Below are 19,681 nucleotides of genomic sequence, written 5' to 3' on the forward strand. Positions count from 1 at the left end.
AGGGACAGTTGGCCTCAACTTCCAACCCTTCAATGGAGATAATCCGCTTGATTGGGTCTATCAAGCGGAATAATTTTTGAAGTACCAATGAAACCTAATGCACATTATTGGCATCATTCCACCTCGAAAAGATCGCAATCCATTGGTACCAAGTGACGAACCGAGCTCAGCCCTATCAGACCTAGGAAGAATTCACCAACGTCATTTGCATTTATTTTGGACCTTACAAATACAAACACTTTCAAGCCGCTCTCACCAAGTTGACCCAAAAGATTATAGTGAGAGCGTACGAATAGGAGTTCGAATGTGTAAGCTATAGAGTATAGAGGGATGGACAGATTCCCGACTCAGGATCACATCCATTAGCGACCTTCAATGGGACATCCAAGCTAAGGTGAAGGCGGTTAGGCCAGCTACCCTTCTTGAAGCTTTCTCCACTGCCCAGGTGATGGAGGAGAAGTTAAAAGAGATTCGAAACATATCAAAGAGCAACTAGATAAAACCAGAGGCGAAGGAGCACACTAGCAGCCCGCAGCAACGCCTGTTGTGCTGATTGGCTCATCACTCACAATGGGTACCATGAACGATTCTAGAGGTGAGGGGACCTCCAAGAGCCCCTATTCAGTGACTCACACAAGCTCAAGTGGAAGATAGAAGAGCAAAGGGGCTTTGCTTCTATTGTGATGAAAGATACACGTCGGGACACCAATGTGCTCAACTGACAACAACGGTGATGGTGTTAGATGACATGGATGCAGATGATGTTGTTGAACTAGAGAACGAGGTTTCAGATGAAGAGATTGCTATCAAAGATCTCTGAAAAGCAGCGAGGAAGTCTAAGCCAAAATATCATTCCATGCTTATGCCGGATCCACTGCAATGACTATTTTTCGAGTTGATGGCACCATTAAGGGCTACGTCATGCGGATACTTATCGACAGTAGAAGCACCCATAACTTTGTGGATGAGAGGCTGGTCCAGATGATAGGCTTGAACCGAAGCTAATCTTAGGCTTCGACATGATGATTGGAGACGACATGGCCCTTCAAGCAAATAGCGCGCGTCGACGGGTAACTTTGAAGGTCCAAGAACATGCCTTGGAATTGGATCTTCACCCATTGGTTCTTCATGGAGCGGATGTCGTATTAGATACCCAATGGCTCTATGGCTTGGGTCCCGTTATGTTTGATTTCAAAGATATGTAACACAAATTTAAGTTTAAAGGGCAACATGTGCGGTGGAATAAGATTCGACAAGGTATGAGCGCCAATTAACAATTGATAGTTGGGCTACCTCAAATCGGGTGTCATGAAGACTTATTACAGATGTTTGGGTTATCAAAACCTCTTTAGGTTGAGGAAGACACTCTGGACTTACCCTAATCACCGGCAGCTCTACCCAAGACCATGGTGAGCACGACATTACGGCGGGTCAAGTCGAATTCGTGTCAAATCGGGTTGGCCAACTTAGACCCTCTTTTGAGTCCAGATCCTCACGATAAATCAAAGTTTAAAGGAGCTTGCTATGATGGATCGATATCCTGAATGTACACTTTGAGGACAAAGTGAACAGAAGCATGGTGAAACGATGTGATTCGGACCACACTAAGTCGTCTCGAGTATGGATACAACCTATGGGGATCTATTGTTCTAGTTGTTTCCTTCAGAAAAATAAAAATTTTGTATGTTGCGTTTGAATGCGGGTGGGGGGGTTGCGTTTTAATGCCCCGTTCGAATGCCTGCATACGTTCGAATCGGTAGAGAACATGAAATCCACGTTGAATGCGCTCGACCCCATTTGAACGCGATTGGCGAGAATTCATTATTTCTAAGGTTATTATTTGTCATTTCCGGCTTATTTAGTTAGCCTCTTAAGGTGTAAATAACAACGAAAAATATTATGATGAATTAATATTGAGTTCTATCCTCTCATCTCTCTACCCTAATCTCCCTTCTCCTTCGTTCAAGCCCAAATCGTGCGCCATTTTGACGTCGGTGATCTTCTAATCTCCCTCGTCCATCGAGTCCGCCCCCCTTCTTGGGATCTCGACCCCTTCGCCCCCTTCATCCTTATCCCCTAAATTCTACAAACCATCCGCCCTCGACTCCATTATCACCTCTAATATTATCATCACCACGACCATCACTCCAATTTTTGTATATTTTCATCCCAGTTGCAGTCAGAATCTATGAATGACATAAATACAAAAAACATACTAGCAAAGAGCTTCAGAGTGGAAACATTAAAAGTATAAGTGATGACTGCACTACAACTATTTTGCATGACCCTTAGGAATTTCCTATGCCGTTCTCTCTCAAGCCAAGTTATCTTAATATGAATATAGGTTTTAGCAACAAGAGAGTGACTAGATTAATAGATAAGGATATTTGGAATTTGGAAAGACTTGATATTTGGTTTGGCCTGACTATGAGGTATGTCATTATGAAAATTATGCTCCCCATCGTCCCACAAAAGGATTCTTGGTGCTGGCTGGAGGACCCTAAAGGTCAAGCCTCTGTGAAATCGGCTTACGATTTTTAGACCAAGCCTATTGAGGGTAATCGCTGCACTATGATGAACTGGGACAAATTATGGCAATTACCAATAGCCCCGAGAATTTATTCATTTCTCTAGAAATTATCTTGGAATCGGCTGCCAACCAAAGATAGATTTCTAAGCCATGGGATGCAAATAACCCCTATGGGTGACATATACAATCGGGACATAGAATTGGCACAACATATTTTTCTAGAATGTGTTTTTGCTAAACAAATATGAGACTTAAACATGTCATTTTTAGGATTTCATTTTTCTTTTGACAATGAGTGGATTCAAGGAGGATGGCTTAGGGAAGGTAACAATTATACTATTGATAAGAAAAAGACAGTTTTAACTATTATTGCAAATTCCTTATGACAAATTTAGAAACATAGAAATAGTTGTAAGTTTAACAAATGTATAAATTCTGCTTATGTTACTTAGAGAAACATAGTCATAATGACCATGGAATACTTAAAAGAATACTTCAGCAACAAGCGCCCCTCAAAATCCAACTTTTCCTCAGTTTATTGGCTAGAAATCACCGTCTGGTAATTAGATAAAACTAAATTGTGATGGATCATTCGATCCATCAACCAATAAGGGAGGAGGAGGTTGGAATTTTAAGGACTCTGATTCAAATATTTTGCTTGCAGGAGGAAAACTAATCAACTGCAATAATGCCATGTATGCAGAAGTGTGGGCGGTAAAAGAAGCTTTGCTAAAGGTTAGGCAATTAGGCATACAAAAATTGAATATAGAAATGGATTCTCAATCTCTACTTCACACGCTCCAAAACAATGAAAGTCACTATAGAATATGATAAATGACATCATGAATTACTTCAACCTTTTTAGCTAATTTACTATTACTCATATATATATATATAGGGAAGCAAATGACACGACGAATTAGCTTGCAAATTATTCTAAGAAAATCTTCTGTAAATTTTTGTGGAGTGGCTCAGATCATACCGAGATCACTTCAATTTTGTGAAAGAATGCCTATAGCACCATGTAGTATAGGTGGGAAAGCATTGTATAGCTTTGTGGGCTTATTGGCTAATTTTTACTAAATCCTTTAATTTACCTAAAAAAGAAAACCGTCACTTCATTTCACTATATAGCATATAGTAAGTTTGTAGTTAGACCATAGTCACGACTCACGATCCTCGAACCCTCCTCTTCCTTCCAGACCCCACGCCGACCCTTTTCAAATCCTCTCCTTCCCTCCCATGAACGACGACGACGATGTCGGCTTCCCCGAATCCTCCTCCGCTGCCGAGGCCGCTGATTCGTACCTCGTCGGTTTCGTTCTCGCCAACATCGTCGGCCTCCGGTACTACTCCGGCGCCGTGAGCGGCCGCGAGCTCGTCGGTCTCGTCCGTGAGCCCCTTAACCCCTTCGACCCCAACGCCATCAAAGTCCTCAACACCCGTTCGATACAAGTCGGTCACATCGAGCGCACCGTCGCTGCCGCCCTCGCGCCCCTTCTCGACTCCCGCGTCGTCTCCGCGGAAGGCATTGTCCCCAAACCCCCCAAATCCTCCAATTCTTTCCGCCTCGCCTGCCAAATCCACCTCTTTGCGCGCCTTGACGCCTTCGAGGTCGTGCGCGCCGCTGTCGCGGAGGGTGGGATGCAGTTGTTCGACGTGTCCGATCCGGAGTTCGGACTATCCGAGGCCGCCGTGGTCAAGGAGAGGGGGGGCAAGAGTGCGAGGAAGGTCGACGAGATCTTCGCTTTTGTGGGCCGGGACGAGGGGAAGATTACTCCGGCTGAACCGCCGAAGGAGGTGATCCTTTCCGAGTTGTTCGACCACCAGAGGGAAGGTTTGGGATGGTTGGTCGGGAGGGAGAATTCTTGCGAGTTGCCGCCATTTTGGGAGGAGAAAGATGGGGGTTTTGTTAATGTGCTGACTAATTACAAGACCCACGAGCGGCCCAACCCATTGAGGGGTGGAATTTTTGCAGATGATATGGGATTGGGAAAGACATTGACTTTGCTTTCTTTGATCGCCACCAGTAGCAGATACCCTGTTCGACGTTATGCCACAGAGATTTCTGGTGGTAGTGTTGAAGGAAAGATGAGATCTTGCAGTGCTACAACGTCGAGAAGCAGTAAGAAAGTTGGAAATTCGCGAAAAAGACAGAAACTTGATGATGACGGTGGAGAAAATGAGGACGTTTCTGGCTCAAAGACGACCTTAATTGTATGCCCGCCTTCAGTGATCTCATCATGGATAACCCAATTGGAAGAGCATACTAGACCTGGTAGCTTGAAGGTGTACTTGTATCATGGAGTACGAACGAGGGATGAGGAGGAGCTTATGAAGTATGATATCGTATTTACGACATACAGTACATTGTCTGCAGATTTTGGGTATTCCTACCCACCAATACAGAAGATAAAGTGGTACAGAGTAATCCTGGATGAGGCTCATGTGATTAAGAATTTTGCAGCACAGCAGACGAAAGCTGTAATTGCTTTGAAGGCTGAGAGGAGATGGGTGGTCACTGGGACGCCAATTCAGAACAGCTCCTTTGATCTGTTTCCACATATGGCTTTTCTGAGATTCGAGCCATTCTCAATTAAGAACTACTGGCTGAGCTTGGTGCAACGCCCTTTAGATCAAGGAAGTAAGAGTGGGTTGTCACGATTGCAAGTAAGTCTGCTTTGATCTTCTCATATTCCTAGTTGACTATTTTATTTTTATTTCCCCGGGGTGGATGGGGTAGGGTTTGACATAGAAGAGAGCTGTCCCTAAGATATAAAATTCTGATGAACAAAGGGTGCTGAGATAATTCTACTATATATTTTTAGAAAAGTAAAGCATAAGGGACCATAGACAAATGCAACCCAAAAGTGTTTACAACCTTTTTGTGATTTGTCTAATAAAACATATACCTAGGAGGCATAACTGTCAACTAATGGTCTATTTGTCATTTGATTGTTGCGTTATATAAGTTCACTATGATTGTAATCACTGCTTGCTTCCCTTCACCTTAGCTTCTAATTATTCCAACTGTTGAAGTGTCCCTATACATTGTTGGATTCATGATTAGTGCACACAAAGATGGGACAAGCGAAAGCTAAGAGCTGGACCTTTTGTGCTCAATATTTATCCTTTTCAACACCTGATAAATCAATACCAATGTGGGAGCCAGTGCTATTGCAGCACTGCTGCGGCACACTGCAGATAGCTGCAGAAAGCCAGCAACTACTGCCAACCTTTTATTTTGTTGCAAAACTTATCTTTTCAAAGGTATAGTATTATGTTTAAACATTAGGAAAGGCCTTATAGGTGAAATTTGGTTAAAACTTGCTGTGTGCTTGCCATTTTAAATTGCTCTTCTTTTACTTGTCTAGGCCTTGCTTGGAGCAATCTCACTGCGAAGGACAAAAACTGCACAAAATGGGAAAGGTAACTTGGTTGCGCTGCCACCTAAAATAGTTGAAACATATTTTGTTGATCTTTCAGCTGAGGAACGTGAACGCTATGATGTGATGGAATCAGAAGCACAAAATACAGTGAGGGAGTATATGAATGCAGACACTGTGTTACACAATTATTCTACTGTCCTTCATATTATATTGCGGCTTCGTCAAATCTGTAATGATGTAGCATTGTGCCCTTCAGATATAACATCCTTACTACCATCCAATCATCTTGAAGGTAATATGTTATTCATTTCAATTTTCACCTCTTAAAGATATTATATCTTAATCTGATGTGAAATTATAATTTTCTTCTTGGGTAATTCCCTCAAAAGGTGGGCATATTGATGTTTTTTTTCACTGAAATGTAATTTTTTTTTCTTTTCATTAGTTAATGCAGAATTGGTTGGAAAATTTGATGACCATCTAAAAGTTGAAAAGAATTAGATTGTTAAGACATTACTGGTGTTTGTGCTGTCTAACATATTTTACTGCCTATGGCAAACTGAATTGATGTGCTTACTTAATTATTAGAGCGATAACAATTAACATAACCATATCCTAAAAAACAGGTGTTTCTGTACTTTAGAAGATATTCTTATGTTGGTTCTTCTATTGGCCATGTAGCTAGAATTGCTATAAATGAAAGAGCAAAGAGACCAACAACATATTCTAGATTAGAGTTCTTGATTATACCTATTGATGTCATAATTGATTATATTCATAATTTAGTTTATTTTAGTTGTTGTTTTAATTATTCAATTTACTTTAGTCATTTTTCATATTATTTGGAATTACTGGCCATCTAGCTAGAATTACTGATGCTCTTCTTCCTTCACATGATTAGCTATGAGCATGAGACCCTCCAAAGTGGTCAAGTTATCCGAACTCTATTATTCACCGTCTTTCTTTCTGCTTCTTTCTTCCTTGTCTGCTTCTGTTAGCAATTTTCTGCACAAAACCTTAACCAAACCTCACCTAGACATGCACCTTGGTTTGTCCGTCTAAAAGGGCTTGTCTGCTGTCTTGATTCCTTTTTTTACATAATTTCCTGTGGACATCTTTGACGTGCAGCAGACCGGACATTGAGGTATGAAATGCCAAATACCAAGCAGCTGATTTCTCTAATTTTGCCATAGGAAACGTTTCATCTACATTATCCTTCATGAAATAGTTCTGCATAGATGTTTTTTGTGCATAAAGATAACAAGTTGTGCAGCTTCCATGGACTGCTGAGCTTCTAGAGTGTATGAACTATCATATCTATATATTTCATATTTAAGTATACAATAGTTCCATTGAAGCTTATGAAGTAGTGTTTTACTAGATTTTATCAAAGTTGTCACTAAGCATGTACAATTCTAGATACCAATATCTAACTTGCTTTATGATGGCATGTTAGCAACCTTTACCAGATAAAATTAGTTGTTTTGTGTTGTCATGTTAGTCATCTCTACTTGAAATAATTATCTCAATTGTTGATTTCCTTGCTTCATTCCTTGCAGTTAATTTTAGCAAATGTATGGCCACTTGATACATCCTTTAGATTCATCCGCAAGACACGTTACTGGATTTATTAATTTTTCTTTCTATAATTTCTCACTTTAGTATTCTGTTTGCAAATTGTCATCTTTGATGTTATTTATACTGCCACATTGTAGCATTCACTAGTTCTTTTATAACAGGAAGCCAGATAATGAATTCTTTTGGTGCATGTTGGTTTAAGTTTCTGAGTTCGGACAGTCAAGTAATATACTGTGAGGAGTTTAATGTTACGGAGAACAAGGATGTGCCTTGTTGATCATAAGCTGGTCTAATGGCCTAATAAAAAATTCCAGGAAGCTATGCATCAACCTGCTGATTTATCTTTGTTGTTACTGTGTTGCATGATCACAAACTCTGATTGAGTTAGAAATTTTGAATGTAGAAAATTAGAAACTATTCTGAACATTTGTAGTTTGGAAATTCTAAATGTACAAAGAAATAGTCAAAAAAATGTCAAAAAGATAACCATGAGGTTGATGCGATGCTTGGGCTTAAGTGCAGGTATTGGATAATATGGGATCTTGGAAATGCTTGAGCAAAAATTGTTGTTTAGAATCTTTAGATCACCTTCTGAGAAAGAAACAAACAAGTAAGGAAAGTGTATGATAGAAATCACAGTATATCTTTCAAACAGGAGATGAGAAAAAAGTACAGGAGGTCAAAAACTAGTCAGTTTAAGGTATTTGCGAAGTGGTTGTCACATGGAAGCCCAGTACTGAGGACTCAGGACACAATCTTTTTGAACCAATGTGGGTTCCTCTGCAACACTAGCCAGAAAATGCAAATAACTAGTCCCACAGTGGAATATTTAATGAGTAATTTTCTTTTGGAAAAATTAGTGAGCATTGTACAGTAACTTCAATAGCATGTTGGCTTAGGTTAGTAGCCTTATCGGGGGCACATCCTTATAAAAATGATTCTAGCATGACCCTTGTAACAAGTAATAGCATAAAATAACATTAGATTTCACTGATTGCAGTATGAAATTCGGATCACATGATAGTATGACTTCTAATTTCACATTTCCAAAGAAAAGTAATTCAGTTTGTTCTGCATTAGTGAACTATTTGTTATCCATCTTTTTTTAGCAGGTGCAGACAAGTAGAACTCTAGGCCTTTAATTGGAGTTCAACTTGCCTGCTCGTACTCTAGTGTTATGTTATAGGAATCATGTGATATGTTCAGTTCTTGAACTAGTGAGGAAGTTGGATATTCTCTGAAGTGAAGTAGGGCATCATTTAGTTTTCGAGAATGGAATGGCTACAATTTTTCCTTTAAATATTGGCATCATTTAATTCATTCTATTGTTCCATGCAAGGTTTCGAAAATCGGTATCGTGATAAGAATTGGACGTCTAGAAAAACAATACGTATCGGCCATCTGTATTGGATCAGACTATTTTAATTAAATAAAATTCTAAATATTATTTAAAAATATTAAGAATTTTTTAAAAATTTGGAAAAACTTACAAGAAAATAATAATTACTTATATATAAAGCCTAAAAAATCTATTTTCTTCCCTATCTCTCTAACGGTTAGTCTGCTATCTTCTCTCTCTCTCTCTCTCTCTCTCGGTGTGTGCAGCGGCAATCGGCTGGTTCACTCGGATTGTGATCGGCCAAATTGGGATCTATGGTTCCATGGATATCATGAGAAAGCATTGGTTTCTTGTAGGGATATAACTATTTAAGTATTAGCTGCAAAAGTGCGTACCACTTGCCATAGGAGGGAAGGATCCTTGTAGAAAACCATCTCCCCTATGCTGTCATTCACTTCAAATCCTAACCCTAAGCAGTTGGAAGCCATGATTCTAGTAATGCTACAGCAATGGTGGCCTATTGAGCTACAATGACAATGTCCTCTTTCTCTCCTGAGCATCTCTCTCTCCTTGCTCCTCATCCTCTCCTTCCTGTTTGGCTTAATGCCAACAACTCAAGAGGTTGTGTCAGTCAGTCAGTTCCTTGTGCTACCTAGTATATATCATGGTGGCAAGCCCCCCTTATCATGAATCTTATGTCCATGGTTCCTAGTAAGTGGGATTGGCCGTAGTCGATCTCGATCTTGGGTCGAAACCAATCTATTAATTTGTTCGGCCGATACTCGATCCGCTTTAGATCGGGATCGGCCGGATCAACCAATCTCGCCCAAGATGAGTATGGGTAAGAGAGAAAGAGAGAGGGGGAAGAGAGGGGGAAAGAGAGAAAAAGAGAGGGAGCAACCGAGCAAGAGAGAGAGGAAGAGAAAGGGAATGAGGGGGTTTGTGGGTTGCAACAGTAAGAGGGAGAGAGAAGAAAAGAGTAGAGAAGAGAAGAGAGAGATGAGTGGAGAACAAATAAAATATAAAAAATATGTTGAAGAAAGAGAGAGAGATGGTAGTCAGTGAGGGTGAGGGTGAGGGTGTGGGAGAGGATGAGGGTGAGAGAGAGAGTTAATAAGAGAGAGGAGAGAGAGAGGTAGTGGAAGAGAGTTTAATAAGATTTAAGAGAGAGAGAGTTAGTGGGAGAGGGGATTTGATAAAAAAGAGTTAGAGGGAGTTTAATAAGAGAAAGAATTTTTTTTTTATGCGGGAGAGGGAGAAAGAATGTGAGTGGTAGAAAGGAGAAGAGATAGAAAATTGAGAAAATACTATTTATTTTTTAGTTTTTAGACCTTATATATAAATAATTTATATTTACATATTATTATTATTTCTTCTAAAAAAATAGAAATTTCTATATTTTAGAAATTATTATAAAATACAGACCGATACGAACGGTCGATATGTATTGTTTTTTTAGCTGGCCAATCCTAATCCCGATTTCTATATTTGGAACCTTGCTTATATCCTTGGATGCTTAGAACATACATGCTGCTACTACCATGAATTAATATAAGGATGTAATTGATTAAAGTAGAGAAAATATGGTAATCCATTTGATATTTTGCAGGTAGCCAACTTAATTAAAAAGATTGAGTTGGAAGTGACTATTCTAAAAACCTCGTCGTAGAAAGCTTAGTGGCCTTTTTAATTATTGTGTTCATGAGTTTGAGCGTTTTGACAGCTAATTCAGCAGTATGATCATTCGGATTTGACCATGTAGTAGAGTATCTTTTTTAAGAAATCATATTTAAGTGCCTGATATATAAAATAAGATGTAGTGACAATTATTAGTCATTTCTCATACAGATTCAAATGGGTATCAAGTCATTTAACCTTTTTTTCTTCAAACTGATTATCTGTATTACTAATTTTCACAGTGAATTTAGAATATTTTTCTACTGTCTTGTACTTGGAATGTTTTCTTCTTCTCATTTCCTTTGTTATCTCTACTAGCCTTTAAGCAGGCAGTACTAGTTAGAATGTAAGAGTGATTAAATGAGGACTCGACATTCATCGGTAAATGAGGACTCGACCTTCATCAGTAAATTTCTCACATGAGTCTCAACACGTGTTGGCTGTCTACTATGTTATTGTCTTCTTTAGTGAGACTGGGAATAGCTCTCATGTAAATTCATTTCTGTGACTTCAGAATTCAGACTCATTTCTGATCTGATCTTATTTTCTATACACCAGGAAATGTTATCAAATCAGTCATTTCATTCTTTACCAAGGGCAATTGCTGCTTTCTAGACACATTTAGTTTGATGACTTCCAAGTTCCTTTCCAATACTAAGTTTATGACTGCTCGTACTTCATGTTGTTATTTTTTCTTGTTTGTCATGTAGTTACTCTAATAACTAAATGATACAGATGTCTCCAAGAACCCAGAGTTGCTGAAGAAATTAGCTTCATTGGTTGAGGATGGAGATGACTTTGATTGCCCAGTTTGCCTCTCTCCACCAACCAAAACTGTCATAACTTGCTGTGCTCACATATTTTGCCAGAACTGCATACTGAGAACCCTCAAGCGCCATAATTCTTGTTGTCCAATATGTCGCCATCTGCTATCGAAATCAGATCTATTTCTAGCGCCAGAAATGCAATCTTCAGATGATGATGAGTGTAAATCTCTTCTTTCCAATAGACCCATCTCTTCAAAGGTATCTACCTTGTTGAAACTTCTACTGGAGTCAAAGAAACAGGACCCATCAACAAAGTCGGTTGTTTTTTCTCAGTTCAAGAAGATGCTAATCTTGCTTGAGCAACCACTGAAGGATGCAGGGTTTTGTATCCTTCGATTAGATGGCTCAATGAGCATGAAAAAGAGGTTTGAAGTGATCAATGAATTCAGTAGGGTTGGTCCTGATGCACCAACTGTCCTACTGGGAAGCCTTAGGGCTGCAGGGGCTGGCATAAATCTGACGGCAGCATCGAGGGTATACCTGTTGGAGCCATGGTGGAACCCTGGTGTTGAGGAACAGGCAATGGACAGGGTTCACCGAATTGGGCAGCAGAAGGAAGTGAGGGTGGTTCGGCTGATAGTATCAGGTAGCATCGAGGAGAGAATCCTAGAGCTGCAGGAAAGGAAGAAAAGATTGGCAACTGGCGCATTTGGAAGGAAGGCAGCCAAGGAACAGAAGCAGATGTGTGTTGAAGATCTTCGCATTATGATGCGGCTGTGAGTTCCACCTAATATTTTTTGGAGCATGCCTTTTCTGTAAGGCTCAAAGTACGAGTACATGCATTTGTATATTTTGAAGTGTACTGGTACATGCATGGATAGACTTTGAAGCTTATAGGTACATAGATTTGTATATATTGAGGCTTATAGGTTCATGCATGTGTATATTTTGAGCTTATTTCCATGCATGTAGAATGTATTCATTTTGCAGCTGATTACATGCATGCCTATTTTTGAGCTTATTGGTGCACGCATGTGTATAGAAGTTATAAACTTTTATACTTGCTATAGCCCCTTGTTGTAAAGCATGCAGCCATCCTCTATGCACAATGTTGTTAATATCTATCTAGTTTTGCCTTCTAGTGTTGATTATTATGCACTTGAAGTATATACTGTGGATCAAGCAGATGTTCTGTTCTTTGTATTTTCTGGTCTGAGAATTTACAACTTTAGGAAATACTTAAATAATCTCACCTGGTATAATGGTTTTGCTACTAGTACCTATCAATATTATCTCAATGTTGAGATCACTATCTTTTACTTCAAAACATAGGTTCTGGGCCTAATATTAACATTTGCTGATGTTTATTTTACCATTTTTCAGAAGAAAAAGAAAAAGAAAACATAAAGCATATCAGAATTGACTATCAGTTTAATCCAAGAAAAGCTTTCAAACCAAGAGTTTTGCCTACAGCATACACTTAAAAAGATATTCCTTTTGCTATGTTAATTGGTCTACTAATCTTTTAATACATGCATGCCATCAGTACATTTGTGGTGAATAATTAGAATGATTAAAATTTACAAATACTATTCTCTACCAGCTTAAGATTTTAGAACAAATGATGAATTAACAGCGATAATTGATGCTGAGATTTGAGTGAGGTATGGAATTTCTTTTTATCTTCTATTCCTTTTGAAAGCCTTGGTTCTTTTTCAGGAATAATAAGAGTAATATTTCCCAGAGATCTTCCAAGTTTCCACCACTTACTAGACTCTCCAGAACTTTGGTACTTTTATAGGTCATAAGAGTAATGATATAATTTCCCACAGACCGAATGCTTTAACCGATTTATCTCTATATTTTCCCCATCACTCAAAATGTGAAGCACATGTACATTGTGCAGATTTTCACAGACAGCCACCAATTTTGGAAACTTATGAACTTTTATCATGACCCTTATTACATTGTCTTCTTCTTCTTCTCCTTCCTTCAGGTGACATTATACGCTGCTATCCCTTTCAATCTTCTGACAGTCCAAGGAGGAGAAACTCAAAACACATGTGAAACTTTTGGCTTGCATACATAGTAAGTTTCTCTACTGTGAATTATTTTGCTGATAAAATAGGAAGCGGTGCGATCGAACCAAGATTGATTAAAGTCGGGCTCTGATCAAGTTTTGGCTTGAAAATTAATTTTGAGCCTAGGATCGATGATCAAGCTTATTAGCTCAATGAACACCCAAATTGACCTCAATTTCAGCTCTTTTTTTTTTTTAAATTTTTTTATTTGGAGCAAGATGAAACAAGTCTCAATGAGCCAGCCACTTAATAACAGTAATTTTGACAGAATTCCAACTAAGTTTGACATCAAGCTTGGGTTGACCTGAGTGAAATTTTATTTCAATGTTGAGCTTATCAAGGTTGAATTGAGTCAAGCTAAAATATGTGTTCAAACTTTTCACATATTCATATAATAAAAACACACGAATTCAAACATACATATACATTAATCGATCTATATATATATATTCCAGCCATAGCTGACCATTCAAGCAAATGTAGAAGAGCTCAATGTTACATCTCATTCATAGTCCTAAATATAAAATCAATATAATATGGAATATATTAGACCGAGTTTAGTAGCTAAAGGTTAAGTATATCTTTTCCTGCCAGTATCCAATTCCTCCACATATAGATAAAAAAAACATGGCATTTCTTGTTCATCCACTTGACCTCATGAAGTATCATTTATATCCACCACCAAACGCAATCACAAAGGTAGCAGAAGGAATCTTAATTAATTTGTCCTTAGGCCAAGCCTTTACTATTGCAATTATGATTTAGTCTATTGTTGATATATTGTTTCTTTCTCTCATATTTAAGTTATCCATGATATAATTGGCATCATTTTTATGTTCCTGGAGTCTGGTCTTCTCCTGCTAGGGCTACACCTTTTGATTTCCCTATAGATCTCCCCCGTCCTCTTTTTCCCTAAACTATATGTTCCCTTATGCTTCTCCCGTTGGCCTACTTTATGGGCACCGAAAACGAAGATCTCTTGAAGCGGTTCGCTTCCTTCAGACAATAGGATGGAGGATACTATTCCTCTCCTCGAGGATTTCACCATTAACAGGAAGCCTTCATTGTGTCTTGTCGGTAAACTGCTAATAGACGGGTCCTTCAGTTTTATAGGACTGAAAAACACTCTTCACAATGCATGGTATACGAAGGGTTTTTTGGAGTTCGTAGAGGTGGAAAAAAACACCTTTCTTCTCTCCTTTGAGCTTGAGATCGACAAATGGAAGGTTTGGTTTGGTACTCCATGATCATTCAATAGGGACCTCTTTATCGTCTCATTTTATGAGCCAGCCACTTAATAACAGTAATTGGGATTTTACCAAGTCTAAGTTCTGGGTCCAGTTCCATGGCATCCCCTTTTAGTTTATGTTAAGGAAAACGGTAACAATCTTGGCAGAAAAGATAAGTGAGCCAGTTGAATCAAGCACAATGGATCCAACAAAATGGATGAAATTCAGTCGAATGGAAGTCTGATCAAAATTTTGAGACCACTATTTAGCTCTCTTTCTATCTCAATCCCAGATGGAGGTTGTTTTGAGATAAAAGTGAGGTATGAAAGATCACTCATCATTGTTTTTTCTGCGGTACTATCGGTCATGAAAGTTCAGCATGCATCCAACGAAGTTCGCTAGAGGAAAAACTAAAGGATTACCCTCCACACCTCAAAGACAAACTCATTGCCCTCCTCCATTCAAAGTTTATTGATCTTAATGCAGCATAAAAAACTCTCGACTTGCTCTCCATCAGTAGTAAATTAAATCCCAAGCTGGCCTCCCGTAGAGTGCCAGTGCAAAATTGGCACGATGCTACAAACTCGGCAAGGAAGGATAGCTATGCCCTCTGCCTCCCTCAGTTTGTCTCTCTCTAGGCCCGAGAACGTCATGTTAGTAGGGCAGAACATGTCAAGCAACTATTTAAAAAGTTGGTTTTCTTTGATCACTCAAGAGTCAGGTGTCGCCCAAGGAACTCCTCTCATCTTTGCAATGCCTGACGCTACTCCGATAGTGGATGTCATAGTCGATGATTTGATAAGAGTGTGAAGGTATGGTCTCAGTCCTTATTGAGTTTCAATAAATCTCATCCCTAGCTGACAACCTATATATAAACTCGCTTGATATTTTCTCCCCTACCCATTGAGTCACCATCACTTATCATCCCTTCCCATTCCCCTCTCCTCTCGAAAAAGTCTCCATCATACTGTCAAAATCCCACCCCAAATCTCCACCCAAAAAAAAAAAAAAAAGCAAACCCATATAAAAACCAGCATTGAAAATTGAAAATTGAAATTTTTTATTTTTATTTTAATAATTTGATGATCACTTTATGTATTAGAGGTGTATTAGCTTTATAACTTACATATTAAATCTTAAATTTCAAGCTTTAATTAAATTTTATTTACTTGTAGCTTAATTCACTTGTTTAAGACTTTTGAACTCATTTAAGGCTTAGGCTCCATTAAAAATTGCGCTCATTTAAAGCTCAAGCTTGACTCGAGCTTAGTTTGACTGGAGCTGAACCAAGCCTAAGTCTAATATATACCTCAAAATTAATTACTAGTCAAACTAAGTCATAACCAGTTCACTCAAGCTTGGCTCGTTCACACCCCTAACATAGGTAGGTCATATGTGTTAGTTAAGCAATGTGAACTAATATAACTTGTCATATGGATATCCTATTTATATGCAATATTATGACGATATTAAGGACCTTATTTTTCCTAGATAAAGGCTACCTAATAATTACAATTTACTAATAGCATAAAAAAAATAGAAGGTAGAATCTCATCATTAGTACATAAAGAACAACACCTACATTATTTTCCTAAGTGATTCAGCTTTCATAAAAAGTTAAGTTTGAAGTCGATAAAATGAACCTATAATTCCTACTCATCACTAGTTGAAATTTTAGAATTGATCTCAACCATTTGTGATAACACTCTTTTTTAGCTATTGGTATCAGAACTAGATGTTCACCATTTCTAGACTAATTTAAAATAGTTTGATGATAACACAATTGAATTGGTATCTTTATCACCTAGGTTACTCGTTCTCTATCATACTTTCTTATAGAATTATTGGTAGCTCTTTTTAATAAAACTTGGTTGTCATAAAATCAATAGTTTTTTTATGCATATATAAATACCCTTTAAAAATATGATGTTTGTTTGTGTGCCCTTCTTAATTTAAAATATATATATCCTTTAAAAGCCTTATTTTTCTATGGATACCCTACATCATTTTCCTAAGTGATTCAGCCTTCATAAAAAGTTGAGTTTAAAGTCAATAAAATGAACCTATAGTTCCTATTCATCACTAGTTAAAATTTTAGAATTGATTTCAACATTTGTGATAGCACTCTTTTTTAGCAATTGGTATTAAAACCATATGTTTACCATTTCTAGACTATTTTAAAATAGTTTGATAATAACACAATTGAATTGGTGTCTTTATCAACTAGATTACTTGTTCTCTATCATACTCTCTTATAGTATTATTGGTAGCTTTTCTTAATAAAACTTGGTTATCGTAAAATCAACAGTTTTTTTGTACATATATAAATACCCTTCAAAAATCTCATATTTATCTGTGCCCCTCTAAATTTGAAATATATATATATATATATATATATATATATATATATATATATATATATATCCTTTAAAACCCTTATTTTTCTATGGATATCCCTTGGAGTTAACTAACTAGATGAAACTATCGTCATTCTAATTTTCATAAATTTTTCTTAGTTAAAAATATTTTTATTTTTTATATTAAATTATCCAAACTTAATTTGAAAAATAACTAGTCTTGTATCTATGCAAATAACATATATTATAACAAGGAGTATACAAGCAAATAAGCAATTTGTGAAGGGTACACAAGCAGAAAGAAAACCCTAAAAGTCAAGGGCTTTCATTGAGCTTTTATTGAGTCTGAGCACAAATAACTGTGTAAAAATGAGGTTCACATGTGATTTAATTTAAGGGGTTACCCATGAGATCATTATTGATGTGTAAATGAGCTTCACATGTCAAACATATATATTGTAAGTAATGTGGACAGTAGGGATGGATTAGATGACATTTCTATTGGGATCCAATTTCTAGAACAAATCCAAATATTAAATAGCTGATGTACTATTCTGTTCAACATGTTCATACCAAACAGAACAAACTTTAGACCAACCACACAAGTCATACAAGACTGATGGATGATTTAAGGGCTCTTGGTTTAATATGTCACACCAACCCTGGAAGAAATGTACTAATCTCCTGTTGACATATTCCCACATCTAATTTGTTAGGTATGTTTTGCAAAAGATCACCTTTTGTTAGTTGATAACAAACATACATATGTATGTTACTTTGACTGACTACTCTCGACTCTAGACTATAATTTTAGTTAGCTCTGATCAATTAAAAAAGTTTAACTAAAATATATCCAAGGAAAATGTCTTTGAAGAAGTTTTGAATTTTGTGAGGGTACTCTTGTTAAAAAAAGAGTTCTCTTCTCTTTGCAGCTTTTTCCCGTTGACTTTATCTTCTACATTAACAAGATCACTAAAATAGAAGGTATTATATGAGAAATTTTCAAAACAATTTGTAATAGTGGGTCCATTACTTTTTACCAATTTATATATTAAAGGAGAGTAAATATAGGTGATCAAATTGCATGTCAATTTGGCAACAAAGGTTACAGGCCAGAGAGAGTTGAATTAGAAGGGGTGGATAGCAAATTGAGATGTCAAACGAACCAGAATAAAAACAAGTCATAGATAACAATGTTAGGAAGAAGGAAAGATTGGAAGTGAATGGAGATGATCGGTTGATCTTACCACAGGAATGGTGGTGAGCAGAAGTGGGCCGATTCCGCATACGAAGGGGTCCCTTTTGCCATTGCAATTTAGTCCCGCTTTACTGTAGTGGGTTTATGCGTCATCCCTGAGATAAGATAAGAGATATATTTTACACGGGTATTGTCTCTCTCATCTTTCTACGTGGTGTATCAGAAGCAATCTTGCTAAAAGTCAGATAAGATTTTGCACTTATTCCAACTCTATCAGTTGTTGACCAAACTATATTTTTAATTTATTTATTAAAACAGTTAAATATTAAATGTTTTATTAAAAATATTAATAAGATTAATATTTTATTGAAATGCTTTAGATAATATTTCATATCCCCCAGCCTAAGAAACTCTTTACTTAAAAAAATACTTAACAGTTAAACGTTTTACTAAAACGCTTAGAAGTTAAGTATGTTTATTAGCACTATAATAAAATAAACTATTTATTTTATGGTGATTAAGTTCTAAAATAGATATAGTCTGGTCAAAACCTCTAACTTTATTTTCAAAGTTCATTAACTTGAGGGACATTTCTACTAAAATCTAAAATGATTATAATTTTACACCACCATCCATTTATTTTAGAGAAATATAACCATTTAATTATATTTAATTTATTAATTTAGTATATAAAATTAAATGTATATATTTAATATAGTCAATGTATATTTTGTTATATTATTAGAAAATTAAATATAATTAAATTATAAAAGCACATCTCTTATATAAATTATGTACTTAATTATAAAAATATATACGAGGGAGATTTAAAAACTTCCTCTTACTAAAACTAGTATTATTATAGTTATCTCGTATAATATACTAAATGAATGAGTAATAGCATTACTTGATATTTCATATAATTATTTATCTAATAGCATAATTAAGTTAATAAACAGTCAATATGTGTATGTACAACTCATCAGGTAGATTACTTACTTAATTCAAACTTTATTAGAATCAAAAGTTACGATAATAAAAATAAATAAATAAAAATTCGATGGAGAAAGTTGATGGAAATTTATATCATAAGAAACTAGTATAAAAGCAGGAATAAAATAAGCAGGAAAAACAAAATTCCATCTAATAGTTGGAACAATTTATCCAAGAATAAAGAGAGAGAGAGAGGGACTATGTTTGACCAGGATGAATTATAACCTAATTCAAGCATAACTGTTTGACCGAATTAACTCCGGATAAATTAGTTTTCCTTGACTTATTTTGCCTGGTTTATTATCTGCAATTTTTCAAAAAACACCCTGCATTATAGTGGTTTTGTGATTGACATCCTGTCTCCCAGTAGTTAAATTTTTATTGATAGCACTAATTGCCCTCCCCAAAAAACAAATATATTTCTTTTTTATTTCCAAATGAGTACATTCTAATATTTGAAACTAAACTATATAATAGGAAATTTCATTAGATTATAATAATAAATAATATATTTATATGATTAGAGACTTTTTCTCAAGGACA

General features: G+C 36.7%; 1 protein-coding gene across 1 annotated transcript; it reads left to right on the plus strand.

Moving 5' to 3' along the window:
- Positions 1-3,706: 3,706 nt before the first annotated feature.
- Positions 3,707-12,411, plus strand: LOC140776002 (putative SWI/SNF-related matrix-associated actin-dependent regulator of chromatin subfamily A member 3-like 1). Its single transcript, XM_073119530.1, has 3 exons — positions 3,707-5,200; positions 5,905-6,211; positions 11,249-12,411. Exons 1-3 carry the CDS (start codon positions 3,773-3,775, stop codon positions 12,058-12,060), a joined length of 2,547 nt encoding a protein of 848 aa, XP_072975631.1. The 5' UTR covers positions 3,707-3,772; the 3' UTR covers positions 12,061-12,411.
- Positions 12,412-19,681: the final 7,270 nt, after the last annotated feature.

This window comes from Typha angustifolia, chromosome 14 (assembly GCF_048772165.1).
Source record: "Typha angustifolia cultivar Huaian chromosome 14, ASM4877216v1, whole genome shotgun sequence".
NCBI classification, from domain to species: domain Eukaryota; kingdom Viridiplantae; phylum Streptophyta; class Magnoliopsida; order Poales; family Typhaceae; genus Typha; species Typha angustifolia.

What these genes read in the sequence shown, in the direction of transcription:
- LOC140776002 (XM_073119530.1), top strand. Translation starts at nt 3,773, where the DNA reads ATGAACGACGACGACGATGTCGGCTTCCCCGAATCCTCCTCCGCTGCC. An exon ending in GTGGGTTGTCACGATTGCAA is followed by an intron (nt 5,201 to 5,904) that starts GTAAGTCTGCTT and finishes TTACTTGTCTAG; the next exon opens with GCCTTGCTTGGAGCAATCTC. An exon ending in ACCATCCAATCATCTTGAAG is followed by an intron (nt 6,212 to 11,248) that starts GTAATATGTTAT and finishes TAAATGATACAG; the next exon opens with ATGTCTCCAAGAACCCAGAG.